The 18,508-nt window shown below is 39.1% G+C and overlaps 1 protein-coding gene across 1 annotated transcript in view; it reads right to left on the bottom strand.

Annotated features, from left to right (window-relative positions):
- GMDS (GDP-mannose 4,6-dehydratase) overlaps positions 1–18,508 on the bottom strand; it is a 246,979-nt gene that overhangs the window by 208,423 nt on the left and 20,048 nt on the right. Inside the window, exon 2 of the mRNA XM_053466862.1 lies at positions 4,872–4,916. Within this exon, the coding sequence (XP_053322837.1) occupies positions 4,872–4,916 (45 nt within the window). The remainder of the gene's footprint in view (positions 1–4,871; positions 4,917–18,508) is intronic.

The raw sequence follows: 18,508 nt of genomic DNA on the forward strand, positions 1-18,508 counted from the left end.
AACTGATGAAAGGGAGGTTGTCTGCTGCTAATACAGGTGTAATATAAACATTATGACAGGCCAATATGTGTGCAAACTGGATAATCTGGTTAAGAATGCAAAGCTTAGTGGGCCTTTAACACAGGGAGATAAAAAAAGATTTAGCTTTTCAATGTCTCACAAAAGCATTTTGTAAATGTAATTTTAGCTCAATTTCTATTTTTTTTTTTATTGTATCCTTTAACGTGTGGCATGCAGGCTTCTGACAAAAGTCAATTGTGGTCTACAGCCCCAAACCGACATTTTTCACAAGTTAATATACAACTTTTGCTCTTTACTATTCAGGATAGGACTCTATCCAAACATTGCAATTATATTACTGTAAGTGATACGCACAATATTAGTGATCCCGTCCAAATGACTCACTGTGTAGTAGGCTCGGAATATTTTGTCACAACCTCAGGATTTATTTTTTGTCATTTGGCAGTATGTCTCTTGGCTGAAAAGATGAATATGTTTTTAGGGGAAAAACCATTAACTAACCTATAAACTAATCATACGCCTGCTCTCTGCTTCCTCTCTCTCTATGAAAACCTAGATTTCACTCTAGTGGCTTGCTTCTGCAGAGAGTCTACATAATAAGACAAATGGAGTCTCAGCGACTTCTGTTAATAAATTATCGACCAAATATTTACAAATGTATTTCCATGGTTTTCTTTGTTGGGCCATTGAAAGGTCTCGGATGCGAGAGAGATTCAAAGAGTTGAGATGGGGTTGTCATTTGGACAAGGTAGCTTCAGACCAGGAGATTCAGGTCATCATTAACAACACAGATGTCTTACATATAACTGGCTAAAGCTGAAAATGTCTCCTCTGGTTATGCATTTCTTTACTTGCAGAGGAATAATGTATGATAATATAGCAGTTGCAAAAAGGAAGGAACACTGAGAGAAACAGGAGGGAAAAGAGGGGTCTGCAGATAAATGTAGGAAATTAAGCCCTTTTTACCATATTACTTTATTATTATTTACAGCTTAATGGACTACAGGTAACTAAACAGCCATACTGCGAGAGAAAAGTCTTTAGAGAAAGTGTTAGCTCCGTCGCCCACTCTATAATTTAGATAAGATTTTTTTTTTTTTATTCTATGCAAGGTATGTCCATCAGTTTACACAAGGTATCTTTCTTTTAACAGAGCCAACGATTACTCTTGCCAAGAGAAGTAATTTTGTACGTTCCCAGCCGCTGAGTCTCCCATTATCTGATGTTAAACAGAAGCTAGTGGGATGTCCAATACGTCAGTTTAACCCTGTCTCTAGTCAGGGGACATGCATCCATTACATCGCACTTTAACCAAGGGTGTAATGCTCTCAGACACTAATACTTCACCTTGCAAACAAATATTAGTTCCTCGATCAGCCAACAAGTAGCTGTCCAGCTTTATGGAACAACAAACCCCATAATGTCTGACATGCCCGATCTGCACTTTTCCTTTTGTTTATTACGGAAGCTGAGGATTCTTCTGGCCACGGGTAGAGGATATCTGTATACTTGATAATAAACTGATTTACTCGTTACCAAATACATTATAACTTATGTTCCATGGCTGTATTTTAATGTCACTTTTTGCAGTTTAGAAATCTAGTAAACTCATCTGCAACGGTATCGTATTGCAAAAGCAAATCTGGTGTTTAACCCCTTCATCACACGTAATGTTATTCATAAAACAATCTGAACTCCCATGAATGGAAAGGAAGACTTCTGCGATGAAGCAAGGAGCCTCAGTGGTTTCCATCCTAGTGGTCCTTGTGGCCAGTTTTGACAAGATATACTAGTTGTTCTTAAAGTGGTAAATCTGTCATTTCAGTTTTGCTATAACAAAAATCTTTAAAAAAAAGTGATGTTAATAATAAAAATAACCATGAAATAAAACCAGGGCCAGAAGGTCTTCAGGTCTTAGTGGGATCACAAGGCTTCTTGGTGCAGACATTTGCTGCTAATGATTTTTTTTTGTTTGTTACAGGCATGCTGAAGGTGTTTTCCTTATCATATTACTTGGAACACACACATAGACGAGCGTCACATTTATACATACAATGACTTTGATTTGGAGGACCAGCCTACAGGAGTGAATATTATGGCAAACCGTTTTCAGTTTCAGGTGTAACAGGACCGAGCAGGGCAAAGGGGCTTTTAAACAAAAAAGAAAAAGCAGCTGTAATTTACTGGGGAAATTCTAATATAAACCAAATATTCTCATTATGTATAGCGTATACACAGGAGGATAACACTTGTATGCAGTTGCTGCCCCTCCACATCATTGTCAGCTGAATATTTATTGCAATTTCCTCCTTTTCCTCTTCTACATGAAACATCACTGACAACAAATAGAAAATGGCATTTACATCTGCTCCCAAAATCAGAGAAAAGTAAAAAGGTTAAAGGGTAATATGTAAAATTCCCAAGGTTTCTAAAATGTCGACATTGTGGCGTCAAAGCCAGTATTTCTTCACTGTAAGTAATTAGCGAAGACCGTCATTTCAAACATGAAGGATGCTGCGAGTTCAGCCGTAAACATTAAAAAAAAGAAAATAAATCGAATATGGACAAGGAAGATAACTGAAATATAAACATTTTAAGGAAATATAACATAGCTGCGTGCCATTAGATATTCCCACCAATAGAAGCACAGCGTGGGAAACAGCTATCATTCATTCATTTTAAATGGAGATGGTACTAAGGGACTTAACATGGTGTTAACATGGTAGGCCCTCTAATACAGATAAGGAATCGTGTCACGATAAAAATAATCTAGGGATAATCAGCATTTACCAATTAATCGCTGTTGGGTTGAATTAGGATATCTTTGGGATTTTAGGAGGGAAGGACAAATGGCTTTACTGGTGAGGAGCCTGAATACCAAGTAGTCATCAAGAAGATATAGGCTTGTCAGTGAACTAAGCAATGGGAAGGATAACTGGGGAGATAACTGGTAGATTATGTGTGCATTCTACATTTCATAGTATTTATAGAGCGCCACTGGTTTCTGTAGCGCTGTAAGAAAAGGGAAGTAAAAACTAACATTAAAATGGATAATATACAAAATGGGAAATATTCATTGTCACAGTTACTATTTTGCGATGAAAAGAAATCCCGGCTGTGTATATTTCCAACTGGATGGTGTGCTCAAAAGCTGTGTCTAAAACAGCAGGCAGGTGTAACTGAAGGAGCCCATATAACCATGGATAAGGAATCACGAAAAGACATCTTTTTAAGATTAATCCCAATGCCTAAACTTTAGACTTGTGCAGTCAGATTTGTACAAATTGCAATTTTAACAAAATTTCCCTAAAAAGGGAGGAGGACCCCAGAGAAAAACAAAAGCACTCCAAATCTTGTAAACATCCTTTCATTCTCACTCACTCTCTCATTCACACTTTCTCACAGTGTCCCTCTGTCAACTGCTTTCATGTCCCTGTCTCTATCCTGCACATATTGCATCTTCTTGTTCTTTTGTCTTCTTCCACTGCTCCAAAAAGTCTTTGTTTATCATCTGCTTCTCCATGAACCACGAGGCAGGAATTGTGGTTACTTTGGGCACAAGGGCGGAGACTTTGGACACACACCTTCTGCCCTGATCCTCCAATCTTGGGAGAGAATGTTCCTGGAAGATCCGCCATTTTGGCAGAAGTGGATGAAGAACAAAGACTTTTTGGAACAGTGGATGAAAACAGAAAAATATGCAAAAACAAGAAGTGGTGCTGCGTGGCACAAAGACAGAGGCATGGAGACATTCCAAGAGAGCATGAATGAGGATGAGAAAAAGTATGGTAGAGTAAATGACAAATTTATTTTTCAAATTTAAAGGTCCCCTCCCCTAATTCTCACCCGGAACGAGTGGGCAAGGAAACGGAATTTGCTGTTCAAAAATACTAGTATGTATATGCACATAATTCTGAAAGAGCTGCACTAATGTGTGAGCAATTAACAGGTATGCTTATTCCCATGGTGATAGCTCAACTTCTTATGTTGTGCACATTCCAAGACACAAGTCTCTAGGGCTAAAGGAGAAAAGGGTTGATTGTGAGCCTCACAACACTGCAGAAATGTGTTTTTAGTGATCACTGAACGGGATATTTTAGACTGTGACAGCACTTTAAACATTAAAACTTTGACCTAGTATTGCTCTTGATAAATGACACCTGGAAAGTACTCAAGTGTTCTTAAGAACAAGCATAAAGGGTAAATCTGTAGAAGCGCAGGTGGCAAAGAAGTCAAATAAGTTTAGTCAAACGATGGAAAGTTCAAAACCTTTTCCAAATGTTCCCAAATGCAGAATAAGCAGAAACTTATATTTTAGCGGTATGTTCCATTTAAAAGATGTGGGAGATAAATTTAAGTACAAAATGCAAATGCCCAAACTAAATGTAACCTTCTGTAAGGAATTCAGAACTGGTAAAAAGAAAGTAGGTTTAGAATTTCTACACGAGTCTGCCATGGATTAGCAAGGTTTTTTATTGCTTAGTGTAATTTCCGAATTAAAGTGACTTCATTGGGAGTATGTTTTTTTATGTAGGCCATTACATCATAAATTATTCCTTAATTCTTTACAGCTTTGGCTTGTACAGGGTGCTGCTTATCTGGCCTTGCGGGAAATGTATACAACACATAGACCCTGAGGAGGCAAGAGAATCCACTAGTGGACTCTCTGTGATAAACAGCACAATTAGCTGGCGTGATTACAGGGCATGCTGCACATTCCTTTTGGAAGCTTTGGTTTGTTATCTGAGTTTGAATGGAAAACACACAAGAGAGGACAGCGGCAGAGGAAGCTCTGGAGGCTGCTGCATCCAAGTGATTGCATCAATCTGCCCTGACTCTTAGTCACTTACCTCGTAGCCCTTTTCCAAGAGGAACTCAGCCAAGTACGATCCATCCTGGGAAAAGAGAAAAAAAATAATATTAAAGAAGGTGCGAACACAACCATGGACACAAAGCTTATACCGTGGCAAGTCATGCTATAGAAACACTTCGGACATAATATGAGCCCAGTGCACACCAGCGCTGTGCATTTAACAATTTCAGCTTCAGGCTGTCTGAAAACCTGTACCAAATTATTTTTGAACGACCTTCTGAGAGGTGTTAAATGAAAGGTTCAGTAGACAATTAAATGCAATACAGTGAGAATATGAGTTCAAATACAAATCAAGGTTTCCAATTAAACAGAGCTGAGGAATCCTCTCCGCTGAAAACAACCAATCATGGGCCAATGAGGACATGAGATGTGGTGGGTGCCGGTCCATGATGTGCAGTGAAGTGTAAGGCCTGGGCTACCGACAGCTTTTAAATCAAGTGGATTCTCGTGGAATAAAATGTCAAATGTCAAGTTGCGTACACTGAATTTAAAAAAAGCTATAATAAAGCCTTAAGAAAAACTGTTTTACAATAAGATGAACCAAAATGAAAATCAGTGACAGGTATCAGTGGTTATGAATGTGAAAGAAATCCCCACTGTATTCAAACATCTTGTTAATTACCTTGCTTCAGGGGCCATCATAGGTTAAAGAAGAGGTAAGTTAACCATGGGAAAGCTGTTGAATCAATCAAGACCCTCCTCACCCACCCCTTTAAAAAATAAAGTATATAAAATTGTTCAGCACTCCACGTCCAAATTGAAAAACGTAGGGAAAAAAATTCTACAATGCAATATTTGTTCTCAATGATTTAAACATTTGAGTTCTATATTAATAAAAAAATTGCCTCCATTGCGAGATAGCCGAGATTGTAAAGTGAAAAATAGTTTAGGAGAGATTGACGTGCTAAGACAGGGGAAAATAGGAAGGTTAAAGTGGTGTGTGTGGATTTAGGCTGATGTGAAACAGAGCTAACAGGATTGAACCCTGTCAATAAGGTCTTGTTCTTCTCACCCAAGTTATTTCTCAGACTTTCCAGCCACACTGGAACATTCTGAACCAGCCGTGGCACTTGCTTCCTTGCAACTTCCTTTCCAGGTCTAACGAGCGATAGGCTTGGATTTTCAATGAGATGGAAACAGCAAGTGCTACTGGTGTCTGGCTGACACACAGCACAGCTGATCTACTGTCTAGCAATGTAACACACACACATACCACTCAGATTGATGTGGAACTCCTTCTGCACCCATAGGCCACAATTTTCTTCTGGGTGTCAGTTTTCAAAAAAAAGGCAAAGCAATGCAGCCATTGTCGATGCCTATAATCAGAGCATTGATTCCAGCCCTGCGTCTCTGCCAAGACCCTTTAATGAAATCAGGAGAGGAGGAACATTCCAGGAGCGCTGAATGTGATAAAGTACACAGGTTTGTTTGTCCACGGCTAGAGCTTTCCTTTCCGTAAAGGGCCACAGGCTATCAACTTTGATGATGTTTGACCATATATATTAAGACAGGGTGTGTGCGCATGTACTCTCTAATTCAAGGTAAACACTTTCAACTTGTGGCAAAAAGAATAAAGATGCATTCTTTAGAAGCTGAGGTAACTCAAACACTAACTGATTCAGTGCTGGATGGACCAGAGATGCCTGGCTAGTAATGACATATACACATAAAAGACCTGTGAATGTACCACTCCCTAAATGACTTTGCTTCCATTTAAAGGATCCACTGATTAGGTTTTAAGTAATATGAAACATTACCACCCACTCAAACAAAAGGGTTCTATGGACGACCAAACTCACCGTGTGTTGGTGTAATTTATATAAAAAATTGTATGCCTAGCTCCCAAAATCCTACACTAATTTGTGCAAGGCAACCGTTAAAGGGACAGTTTACTATTTCAATGATTCTAGTCACTGAAATCATCGGAAGAACTTTCCACACATATACTGGAGGCCTCAACAGAGCCCCACCTGCAGCCTTCCTCAATCCAGCGCTGGAGCCAGCTGGAGTCAAGTATATCACGTGCAAGAAGATGTGTCTGGCCGAACACGTCTCCTGCACGGAAAATGGCTGGGGAACGGCAAAGTGTATATATAGGCATACATACATATATATGTATAGGTATATATAGAATCCTTCTCATGCATTTGAAGGGGGCAGCACATGCAAATATAAAGGGACTCCACAGCTATCATAAGAATTAAAGTGCATACACATAGTTAACACTATGCTACTGATAATTCACACCACCAGGTGTTGCTTTTTCCTTCAGTTAGTGACATTACATTTTTGGATATCCACATTATCATCATTTTTTGCTGTATGTATCCAGTAGAGTCATTGTAATGTTATACATTTGGTACATTTTTTTTAAAAGGGATAACCAACCTCAAACACCTCAAGGAATAGAAAACTGAAGAAAAGACTCTACGTCTTAGCCCTGGCCCTTGATGTCAGCACCTATGTCTGTTTTACAGACTTACACGCCATTGTCCAAGTCAGCTGCTTTTTTGGTTAAAGTATAACATGCGAGACTAAACCATAGATTAAAATATAATTTTATTTCAATGCTCCATTTTGACGTTTTCAGATATCTATTTTCTAGCTCAGATATCATACATCTTTCTCTGCCAAAGGCAAAGCCAGGGAGTTGCAGACAAATTTCATGAAAATATTTATTTCCCATAAGCTTCGGTGTAGAGGCCATTGGATGGCGGCCCACATAAGAAGCCGTAATGCACGTCCTGCAAGTTATAATGAACTCTGCCTGCATGATTTTAGCACATTTGTGCATTCATATGTAGGGGCTGGAATCCTCACAACAACGCAGTTCCTCTGGAAATATTATCGCAAGTATCTTAGGGCAAGGCAGCAATTTAAAACATGTGATATGAAAACAAGAAGTTACGGTTTAGTTTTGCACTCAAACGTATGTAGCATAGCACTTTTGACGGTACGTAAAAAATATGCATAATAGGAAGTCATGGAACAATTATCATTACTGAAAAAATGCTTTATCATAGATTCCAAAGCCTTATGGCCATTTGCCATTCTAAAAAGGAAACCATAATATTGGATGGCAAACAAAGAGAATTAAAATGTAATCGGAACGGGCCACCGGAGTTTAACTTTATTCATTCTATCCATTGCAGAAAGTAAGCCAAATGTTCTTACTGGGGAATAAAACACAAACATAAAGCCCAGCTGAAACGTCTAAGGCAATTAAAAATTCCCTCTCCAATAAATAGAAACTGCTTAGACTTAATGTAGGAAAAATTATTTTATGGTGATATAGCAAAAGAGCTGAAGCATTTGTGGACCGTTAAACATATCAACCAATACTACATATTAATCCTTGTATACAAACCACGTTCATCAACTCTACCCAGGTCAGCACTGTTAACAAAGGACCAACGCAATTTACAAAAATATTAAAGTCTTGCTTTAACCCAAATATTCCTCCTCCTCATCTAATGTACTAAATTATAGTTGTGGTTTTTTCAGGACAAGTATGGCTTAAACAGTATTTATTCTGATTAAAATATGTTAAAAAAAAAATAAAAAAAAATGACTAAAAAATAAATTCAATTGTGGGAAATTCTCCATGCCCAAGCCTCACGTGTGTTGAGCCATACCAAAATTTCACGTCCCAATCAAAGCAATTCGTTTAATACTACAAGTACTCGGTTCCCAACCATTTCTATTGTTAGGGTTTAAGCAATGCTTGCATTTTTATGAACATTAGTAAAACAAATGAAGGTTCTCAGCAGTCTACAAACGGTCTACAACTGCAAACAGATCGACCATATTAATTATCTGAATTTTTTAATAAATCCAAACACCTATTGCAGTAGAAACGAACTGGATATCTCCGGCCCAGGGCGGAAAATCACATCTTAATAATTATACAGTGCCCGAATGGTGAACTATCCAGTCAAAGTTAAGTAAACAACGATTTCTACATTTTGTCCACAAAAAGTTGGCATAATAATAATAAAAAACACATTTAAAAGCCCTGGTGGGAACACTTTCTGCTCGGCTGCAAGAACAAGCAGCACAGTATTAAGATGGAAAAAAGTTCATAACACACTTTTTTGACCAGTTGTAAAAAGAAAACAAACGGAACATTATTCCTAAACTTTCTGCCGACTCTCTCTCTAGAATTAACAGATATATAATATTTCAAAATACTGGCATTACAAGGGGTTCATATATTCAGGAAGACACAAAAAAACAAAACACACACACACACACATATATATATATATATATATATATATATATATATACACACACACACACACACACACACACAAACACACTATATTATATATATATTTTATATATTACACACGTGCATGCCTTTTTACAGAGAAGCATTTAAAGTGCCACAGTCTATTAAATTAAAAAAGTGAAAATTCCTTATTTGCTGTTCCGGATCACCTGAACACAGATATATTTAGTTGGTTTTATAAGCTGTGAAGAGATTATTTGCATTCACCGTATTTTACTTTATTGAAAGAAGAAGAAGAAAAAAAAACTGCATTCAAAATTACTCCACATCCCGGAAACTACAGGAAATAGCGAGGAAACCTCCCAGTCTCATTTACGTTCAGCCTACAGTTTCTGAAGTATTTTTGATCAGGTTAATAACAAAGTGTCAGAGCCAAGCAGCACACTAGTTTTCTTGTTTAAAGCCTTATACTCTGCCAAAAAGAGAAATTACTTCATTACTTTATTTTCAGAAAGCTGTCATTTAAGTGATTTTGCACAGCAAGAATACCACTGGAAAAAAAAAAAACTACCGTTATTGCTAAAAGGCATACATCGGGTAATTTGTTTCATCGAATGCCCATAAAACAAAAATGAGGGCAACACAGTTTTTTTAATTGTGCTGTAAATCACCCCCAAACACCACTTTCAGTGTATGGAAGCCATGGATATATATGGTCCAGAGTTCTACGTCAAAAGCATTTGGGGAATGAAGGTGCAGAAATCACATTTCGGGATGTCAACGGCAAAACGGCATTACACTAAGGTACAGCCGAGAGGCGTTTTATAGCCGCGGAATATTCCCAACACTTGCATGTTTGCCACACAACACAAATGCAATTAGTCAAAAGACCTACAGTATATAACCTATGTTATTTATAACACGTCACATCACAGGTTTGTCATGTAAAATCTGGGGGAACGCAGTAAGACAAAGTCAGACCCAAGTAGCCTTCTCACAGTCAAAGTTGGTTAAATTATCAATGGGTCACCACCAGTTTCACGGGGCTGGCAAATTAATCTGGTCAGTAAGGAAGACCATCATACATAAGAAAGCTACAGCAAGCGCACAGATCCATGCTTCAAGAGCGCTTTCAGACACCACCCGCTCCCTGTCCATGCCAGTGCTAGCACTGCTTTAGATATTCCTAAAAGTACTTATACTTGTTAAAGGAGCATATTTTTCCAGATTTTTCAGAGGCCGGTGAAGCAAGTTGTTTGCTTTATAGATCCCGGCTTCCTGCTAAACATGCTGCTTCTCACTCAGATGATTCTGTTTTTATTTCCGCCATCCTACACGTTCCTTGAAGAGTGATTCTATTAGAAACATTCTGACAGGCTGCGTACATCTCTTCAATACTGACACATTAGTTTAACCAAAAGACAGGAGAAAGGGTTTTGGGAACTCCCAATACCCAGCGACATGATCTGGCCTAGGCCTAGGACTGCGGTGCCTGTAAAAGGGGAGATTTTTGATCACCACAACTAGCCTCCAGAGGCCGTTCCCACTCAGCCCCTATAGTCTGTATTACAAGGTGCTCAGTGCCTTAAAGCCACGGCAGACCTTTTAATACAGTGCAGACTCCAATGAGGAGGGGCAGCTGGGGGTGCTGCCTTTGGCCAGGCATAGGGCAGCGCATAAGGCAAATGCATCATTGCCAATACCTACAAATGTGGAAGCAGTAACATCCCTGCCTGTGAACATATCCAACACTGATGATTGATGTCGCATGGAAGCCATCGGAAGGATGAGCAAGCAAACCCAGCTTAGATTTCACCGAAAGAGAATAGTGACGCATACTTGAGTTTCTTTGATTTTCTTATTGATTCATGGAATTACAGTGTAGTTTATTATCTTTTGGCTGTTGTCCAAGGATAGTTTATAGAACAAACTGCCTAAAGTAAAAAAACATAAAAATATATGCGGCAAAATGTTGCTTTTTGTTTAACGTGACAAATGTTTACCAGCATTAGGCCTTAAACCTCATTCCCTGGGCCTCCGCTATATGGTCTTTAAAGTGTTTCTTTATTTATAATGTTATAGACGAGGTCAGATACCAAACTCCAGTGACCACCAGACAGGTTTCAAGCACTCCCACGAGAAAGCGCAGACAGCAATCCAACATCTGCAGAACAGTATTTATAGAAATGTTAAAAAAAGGTCTTTGCGACTCCCCTACTCCATAAATTTCCACTGCCAAATTAAACTCTTATATTGAAAAACTATTTTCCAGACATTTGCAGCTCACCATCCCTGCCTGCTCATTGCAAGTTGGCACTTTATATTTTTTATTTTTAGTCTAACATGGACCGCAAGACATAAAAATATATATTAGTATAAAAAAAAATGAAACAAAAGAATTATCTACCGAGTATAAAGACAACTAGCTTCTGAATGATTACAATAATTTGTAGCCTTAAGGTTCTAGGAGCAACACAATAAAAAGGGAAAAAGATGCAACTCATCTTACGTGTAACGGTACTCTTCACTAGACATGAGAGTCAGAGTCCGCTCCATCCACCGCTCAAAGGTCATGCAAGCACAGACAGTGAGGGTGACTTACCAAACAGCAAGTTATATACAGGAGTTGGAGACTATGAAAAAGTTCATCTTGCTAAAATAACATTATCTATGGCTAATATGACGCTTGTCGCAAGAGAACCCAGTCAATGAAGACATTTTGTTAATGCACCAAGTTCAACTTTTTACTTACTATGAATCACATAACAAATAAACGCTCTGTATATCGATCAAATGCATTTAAGCATCCACGCGTCAAACAAAGCACTATTTGTAGAAGATAAAAACCAATAATAGTGCTAGTTATTTCAAAACTTCAAATGTAAAAATTAGGGGGAACTAAGAAACTAGAGTCAGGTTTTCCAATAATATACATATGACCCATTAAATATCGAATCAATGACCAGTTGGCCTTTAGTCTACTACTAACAAGCGACCCTAATCAGTTACTGCCAAAGACGTAATGTTCCCTATTGCCAAAACATATGTAGAGCTTACATCACCTCATGTATTTCTTCTTCTTTACCGTACTTACTAAAGTAGGGTAGTGTATCCCAACTCCCTGACATCATTATGCATCATCAAGGGCAGAACGCAATGAACTTCTCCTCGTTAACAATTAAACTGAAAAGTACTCAATCTTTACCTGGTCACGCAGCCATTATTAAACAACTAAAAGTAAGCAACCGTATTTTCTAGATTGTATCGGGTTTTAGGAACCCCAGAATTTGAAAGTCTAGTTTAAAGAGGAGGTAATTCTTAATTTTTAGTTCTTTTTCAACCCCTTCTCGAAATTTTCATTTGCCTTATATATATTTTTGTTTTGCTTTCCACGTCCACTCCTAATCATCCATTCATCTTTGTAAAATGCTACAAACAAATATAAAGCCGTAGCTTTTGAGTTCCATCAATTCCAGTTACTTTCCAGCATGGGGTGACAATACAATAAGAATCTGAAGAAAATGAAGAAAGGACAGAATAGCCAGAGCCCATCACACACAGAAGCATTTCTAAAGATTTGGTATATGTGACAAAACAGTCCTTATCTTCTCTTTGCTTGTAACGCTGTTTCCCTCAGATTATATTGAGGGACAGGAAAGCGCATGTAGATGAGGAACTGTTACTACGGCAAACCTTTGCACTAGTTTGGCAACTGATAAAGGGCCCCAAATCCTGGACGGTTTCCAGAAGAGTTCAACTTCCACAGTCTGTGGCTGAAAATAATTAAAAGATGGGTGGATGTCCTGTGTTAGGAGACCTTACGACCCCTGGTCTGAACCTATGCTGGACAACCTCTTGAAAATGTCTCCCTTAACGCTTGAAAGGAAGCATCTTACTTCCTCTATTCTAAGGGATCCTAACGTGACTTTTCAACCTACCTGTATCCCGACTGACAACACAAAATGGGCTTTAAACACAATCAACATAATGCCCAGAAAAGGCTGGGAAGTGCCTGCTTTTTCAATTAAGTCGGCACATTGGGGGCAGTCCTATTTCAAGACATTTTACTTGATTTTCATCGAGTATTTCACCTTTGGCCCACTGAAACTGCTGAGTCAAAAAAAAAGAAAGATTGATTCATTTGCTGCTTTCAAAACACTCTGCTTTGTTATATCTACAGAACTGCTTTTAATACGGGGCTACATATTAATTATGATTTCGTCTTCATATGGGAAACCGTGTCTAAGCCACTACCTTCCTTTACGAGTAAAGCAGAAGAATTTGTGTCTTTTTAGTTTTATGAGTAAAATATGACAGGCAGTGTCACACCAGATACCTTTTTGAGATGAAAGTAAGGAAATAAAGGAGACAATTACACAAAGGTTGGATAGAAATATCTTAGAAGCAGAATGGAGATGAATGAATGCATCTAGTTTATGTAATGAGGATGCAAGGTGAATCATTTGTGACATTTCATGCTTAATACAAATAACCCATAAAACCATAAATAAAGTCCTGCTATTTCATTTATAAATCACAAACTCTAAAGCAGTTGGGTTATCCAACATGCAGGTGTAACATTTTTACTGGATGACATCCCATAAAAATAAGCCTGGAATCTTTATAGACACTTAAAAGATGAAAAGTACTATTTCCCAACACTAATGTATACTCCTACAAGAGCAGATCCTGGCATAGAGCAGAAGAGCTAGAACCTAGGAGTGTAAGCGCTACGATCTGCGCACACTATAAGATCTGTTCTCCAGTGTCACCAGAACACATCTCAAAGCACTCGAGCCCGTGTTAAAACCTGTCTGCCTTGTTTCAGCTGTAACTCACTATTGTTTCTGGGATAGTTACTGTAACAAAAACAAACCACAGCCCCAAAACCACATCAAGCCCCTATTTAATTACCAAAACCCACACTTTATTTTGCAATGTTCCTCTCTCACACAGTGTTATTTTCCACAACGCTGCTTAAGGACTACAGAGGCATCATATTCCCACAGCAAATAAGTAGCATATAGCATAAGATATTTGAAACATATCTGCTACCAGGGTTCCTCATGCGCACAGAAACATTATGTCGCAGCTGAGGTCGAAGCGATTGGCACTACCAGTGACAGGATCTGGATACTGAGTACTCATTTAGAATGAAACAAATACAATTTACATTTCTTTCTCGCCGCTTTATTTTCTGCATATAATAATACAAGGCACCTGATTACCTACCTTCTCTTTTTCATTTATTCAAGGGCTAATATAATGCAATTAAGATGCACTTTCTGCTGCTCTTAGTTGTTTTATGAATATAGTCATATCTTGATGAAAGCCCAGAATTAGGATCGCATCGGGATTGGGATCCCACAGGGTTGTCTTCTCATTAAATTTCAGAGGTGGTCTTGGCCAAGGGTGGGCCACGCACTACAGGGGCCGATGTGGCTGCACAACCGCCAGGGACATCTTTAATGCAGGGAAAAAGCCCACAGCAACCGTGATCGCAACCCCCGCAATCAATTCCACAGGGGCCCTGTTGCTTACCTGTGCGTTGCTCACATACACACATATTGTGCAAGCAACGTCTCTTGAATTTACGTCACCCTACTCCGTTCCTGCTTCCCCTGGGCAGAACAAGAGACGTTGTTCGCAAAGATTGCAAGCAACGCAGAGGGAAGCAGTGGCCCCTGCGGAAGATCTGCAGTTCAGGTAAGGGGCGTGGGGGAGGGTATGCGAATGAGTATCTTATTGAGAATGTTTGCGAGAGCGGGCAGGATTCGACACACATGTTGCGGGAGCGGGAGGTAAAGGTCAGAAATTCAGCAGGAGCAGGATTAAGAAAACAGTCCTGCACAGGGCAATACCCAGAATCATGGGACAACAGCATTGATTACTGTTGCTTGAATAACTTTTTTTCTTTTTTTCCAGGCAGACTTATAAGTGCTCTTGGACTTGTTTTTACCTCACTTTTGTCATTTCTTTATGACATAAGTACCTTGACTCACCTGTATACTACTGGTTAACAGAGTACCATATTTTCTCTTTATGACTTCTTTCCTTGAAATAATACAAATACCAAAAACCTGTTGACGTATGAAAGATTTGCATGTATTCCCACATAGCAACTCAAATATCCACATAAATTAATCGAAGCCGAAATAGCCATGACTTATATTGGAATTGCAGAAACCGACATTATACCAAGTTTTCACTTCTCCCCTCAGCCAAATCTGGTCAGGTACAAAGTCAACCCTTGCTTCTCAACGTATGAATGCATGATGATTTATTTACAAAATACAGAGAAGTTTTAGGATGGTGCGTTCCAAGTCATCAGCCATTAAACCAGTAATTAAAGTATAATGTTGTTTTTAGCCGACATTTAAATTTAGATTTCTAAAGTAGTTTCTTTAATTTGGATTATAACCGCCAGACTTCAAAATGTGTATACAACTGCAAATACAGTGGATTAGTCCACAGGTTGTCCTTAAACCCATTAAGGAGAACAGGCTTTGTTGGTAAGGGGTTAAGAAACAGCAAATAATTCGGGGAGCAGAACCCTTTAGTACGTAGATCCACTTGACAAATGACCAAATATTCAAAGGCAGAATACAGACAACTTCCTGTAAAGCACATCAGGAACAATGGTGTTTAGGAGGGGACAGCAAAAATACTGCAGCCCATCCATTACAATAAGGAAACATAGCAACGATCGACCAGATGATTCACTGACAGATTGGTATATCCTTTTTTAACGGTACACTCAAGGCACCGATGAAATAGACAGACAAAACTGGTATGAATTATGGTTTCTTCCAAAGTGGGGTTGCTTTTGTGAGCCAAAAGCTTTATAGCAGGGAATATGCTACACAGGAAAACTTTCCATATGTTTCAAAATACCATATATCACATGAAAGGAAGAATGGAATCTAATGAAGAGAATATAATGCGGAAATGTGATCCATCATTTTTCAGAGCTAATCTGTCTTCTGAGAGGTTTTATAGTATGTATGTTAGGATATATGTTCACTCTTTTGCTGGAAATTCATGGCCCTGACTGACATGTTTAAACAAAATGCTGTAATACGTAGCAATTTAAAACAACCTCTGAAGTGTTGGTTACCTAGGGTCAAAAGAGATTTAATGATCTGATCTGATTTTAACTGGCTTTTTTGTTAAAAAAAAGGGTAAAACCCTCCAAACTTCAAAGCTGGGCCATATATGTTTATGACATTACAACAGCATATTAGTTAAGGGAGTATTCGTTGATAAAACAAATGCCTGGATGTTTTTCATATCTTCCATTAGGTCGTTATGCATCTACCACAAATTCAATCCCCTCCTTGGCAGGGAATACGTGGAACCCACAAGTATCTACCACAGTTCAGATTAAAGTTTCCCAGTGTCAGTAAAGAAGTGTTTCTCTGTGTTAATTGGTATTCTATATAGTTTACAAGATGAATTATTAAAAAGTCTGTCCAAGATGCAGGTCCAGCCAATATAAAGCAGTCCTACATCATCTAAGTATATGCCATCTGGCTGAGCATGTATGTGTTTGGCCAAGAATGGTTAGTATCAGGTTGGCTGAGGGTGGTCAATGTGTTTGTATCACTGGGGCAAGTCTCATAACAGTACCTACTAATCTCCACCAGCTCCCAAGAGATTTGTCAAGAGCTTTTAAGAGGTAACACAAACTGTCCCATAACCTAATTTTTTTTTATATATACCACACACACACACACACACGTATATAGATACATATAAATCCGAGAATATGTGGGCAGCACACATTGGTCAGAAAGCTCAAGCACACATCTTTAGAACACTCTTAAAAGGGGTCATTATGCTAAAAGTAGTATATACTGAATCTGTCCATTCAGATCACAGATAAAATAATCCCGGTTTTCCAAAACAATTTCCTATGAACTTGGACTTCAAGGCTTCACGGCCACATGAGGTAAAGCAAGTTCTGTCTCAGTGTTGTTGTGACCTTTTGACACTGATGAAATTATACCATAAATGTTGCTAGCAATAAAAGGTAACTTATATTTTTAAACACAAACAAATGCACTACGAGTGCCTTTCAAAGATGTTTGTACAGAAGCACTGTTATTGGAGTGTTACTGAATAATGAATCAAACATGCTAACAGTAATTTAAAAGGTTAGTAAACACTTAACCTAGATATTTGGTACCCCTCCCATATGCCTCTGGGTGTTTCCAGAAGTACACACTGAAGTCCATTGTTACTTTTTTCCCTCAACCATTCTGTCGAACATGCGCTGAAAAACCTTAAACAACCTACACAGTTTCACTTATCAAGATGTGACTAACCAAAGAGTGGGACTAGAATTCCTGCACAAAGAATGATTATTAGGACTCATGATGCGGTGTCATTTTAGATTGGCTAACCTAATTTGTACTTTTATTCCAAGAATTCAATTGAGCCCTGAAGTGCTGTCCTAAAATAATACAATCAGTATGCACCATTTTTTTTTTCCCATTTTTATTCTCTTTCTTAAAAATACTATGTAAAAAATCACTCATGTATATCTTTATAAAACAAAAATAATAATTAACCAGGCAGTCTTATATGAAGAAGATACACTGTTACCAAGTTCTAAATGTTATATAAACCACTGCCTGTGGGGTACATGTAAGTCGAACCCCCCATTTACCTTACTGATTTAGACTTCACCCTTATTAAAATGTGTACCTTGGTCCTATATGGCATAAGTGAAAGAGTCAATGGCTGTTACGCTATGGCACGTCAGACTCATAATAAAATGCGGAGTGCAGGCCGAGTAGAGAGAGAAAACCAAGAGATAAACAAATATATATATACCGTATTGGCTCGAATATAGGCCGCACTTTTTTCCCCCACTTTAAGTCTTTAAAGTGGGGGTGCGGCCTATATTCGGGGTCTAGTGCCCGACGCCCGGGACATGCAGTCCCGGGCGCCGGGCAGGCAGCGGGGTTAGGATACAGATCCCCCGCAGCGGTGCAGGGGACCTGCATCCTACTCTCGGATGTCCTCAGACAGCCTCCCCTGCCAGCACTTTCCACGGGGGGGGGGGGGGTCCGGCACGGGAGGTTGTCTAAGCGCATCGTCTGGACGGTCACCGGCTGCAGCGATGCGGGTAAACAGCCTCCGGGTTGTTTACCCGCATCGCCGCAGCCGGTGATAGTCCACACGATGCGTTTTACCCCTGCCCCCAAGACTTACCGGAGCAGACTCCCAGGTGTCTTGCGGGGCGCCGGCGGGGGACATCTACGCAATACGCGTATACAACTTCCGGTTGTATACGCGTATTGCGTAGATGACCCCCGCAATACACCCGTGAGTCTGCTCCGGTAAGTCGGGGGGGGGCAGAGTGGCATATCTCG

Source organism: Spea bombifrons, chromosome 5 (assembly GCF_027358695.1).
Source record: "Spea bombifrons isolate aSpeBom1 chromosome 5, aSpeBom1.2.pri, whole genome shotgun sequence".
In the NCBI taxonomy this organism is placed as follows: Eukaryota; Metazoa; Chordata; class Amphibia; order Anura; family Pelobatidae; genus Spea; species Spea bombifrons.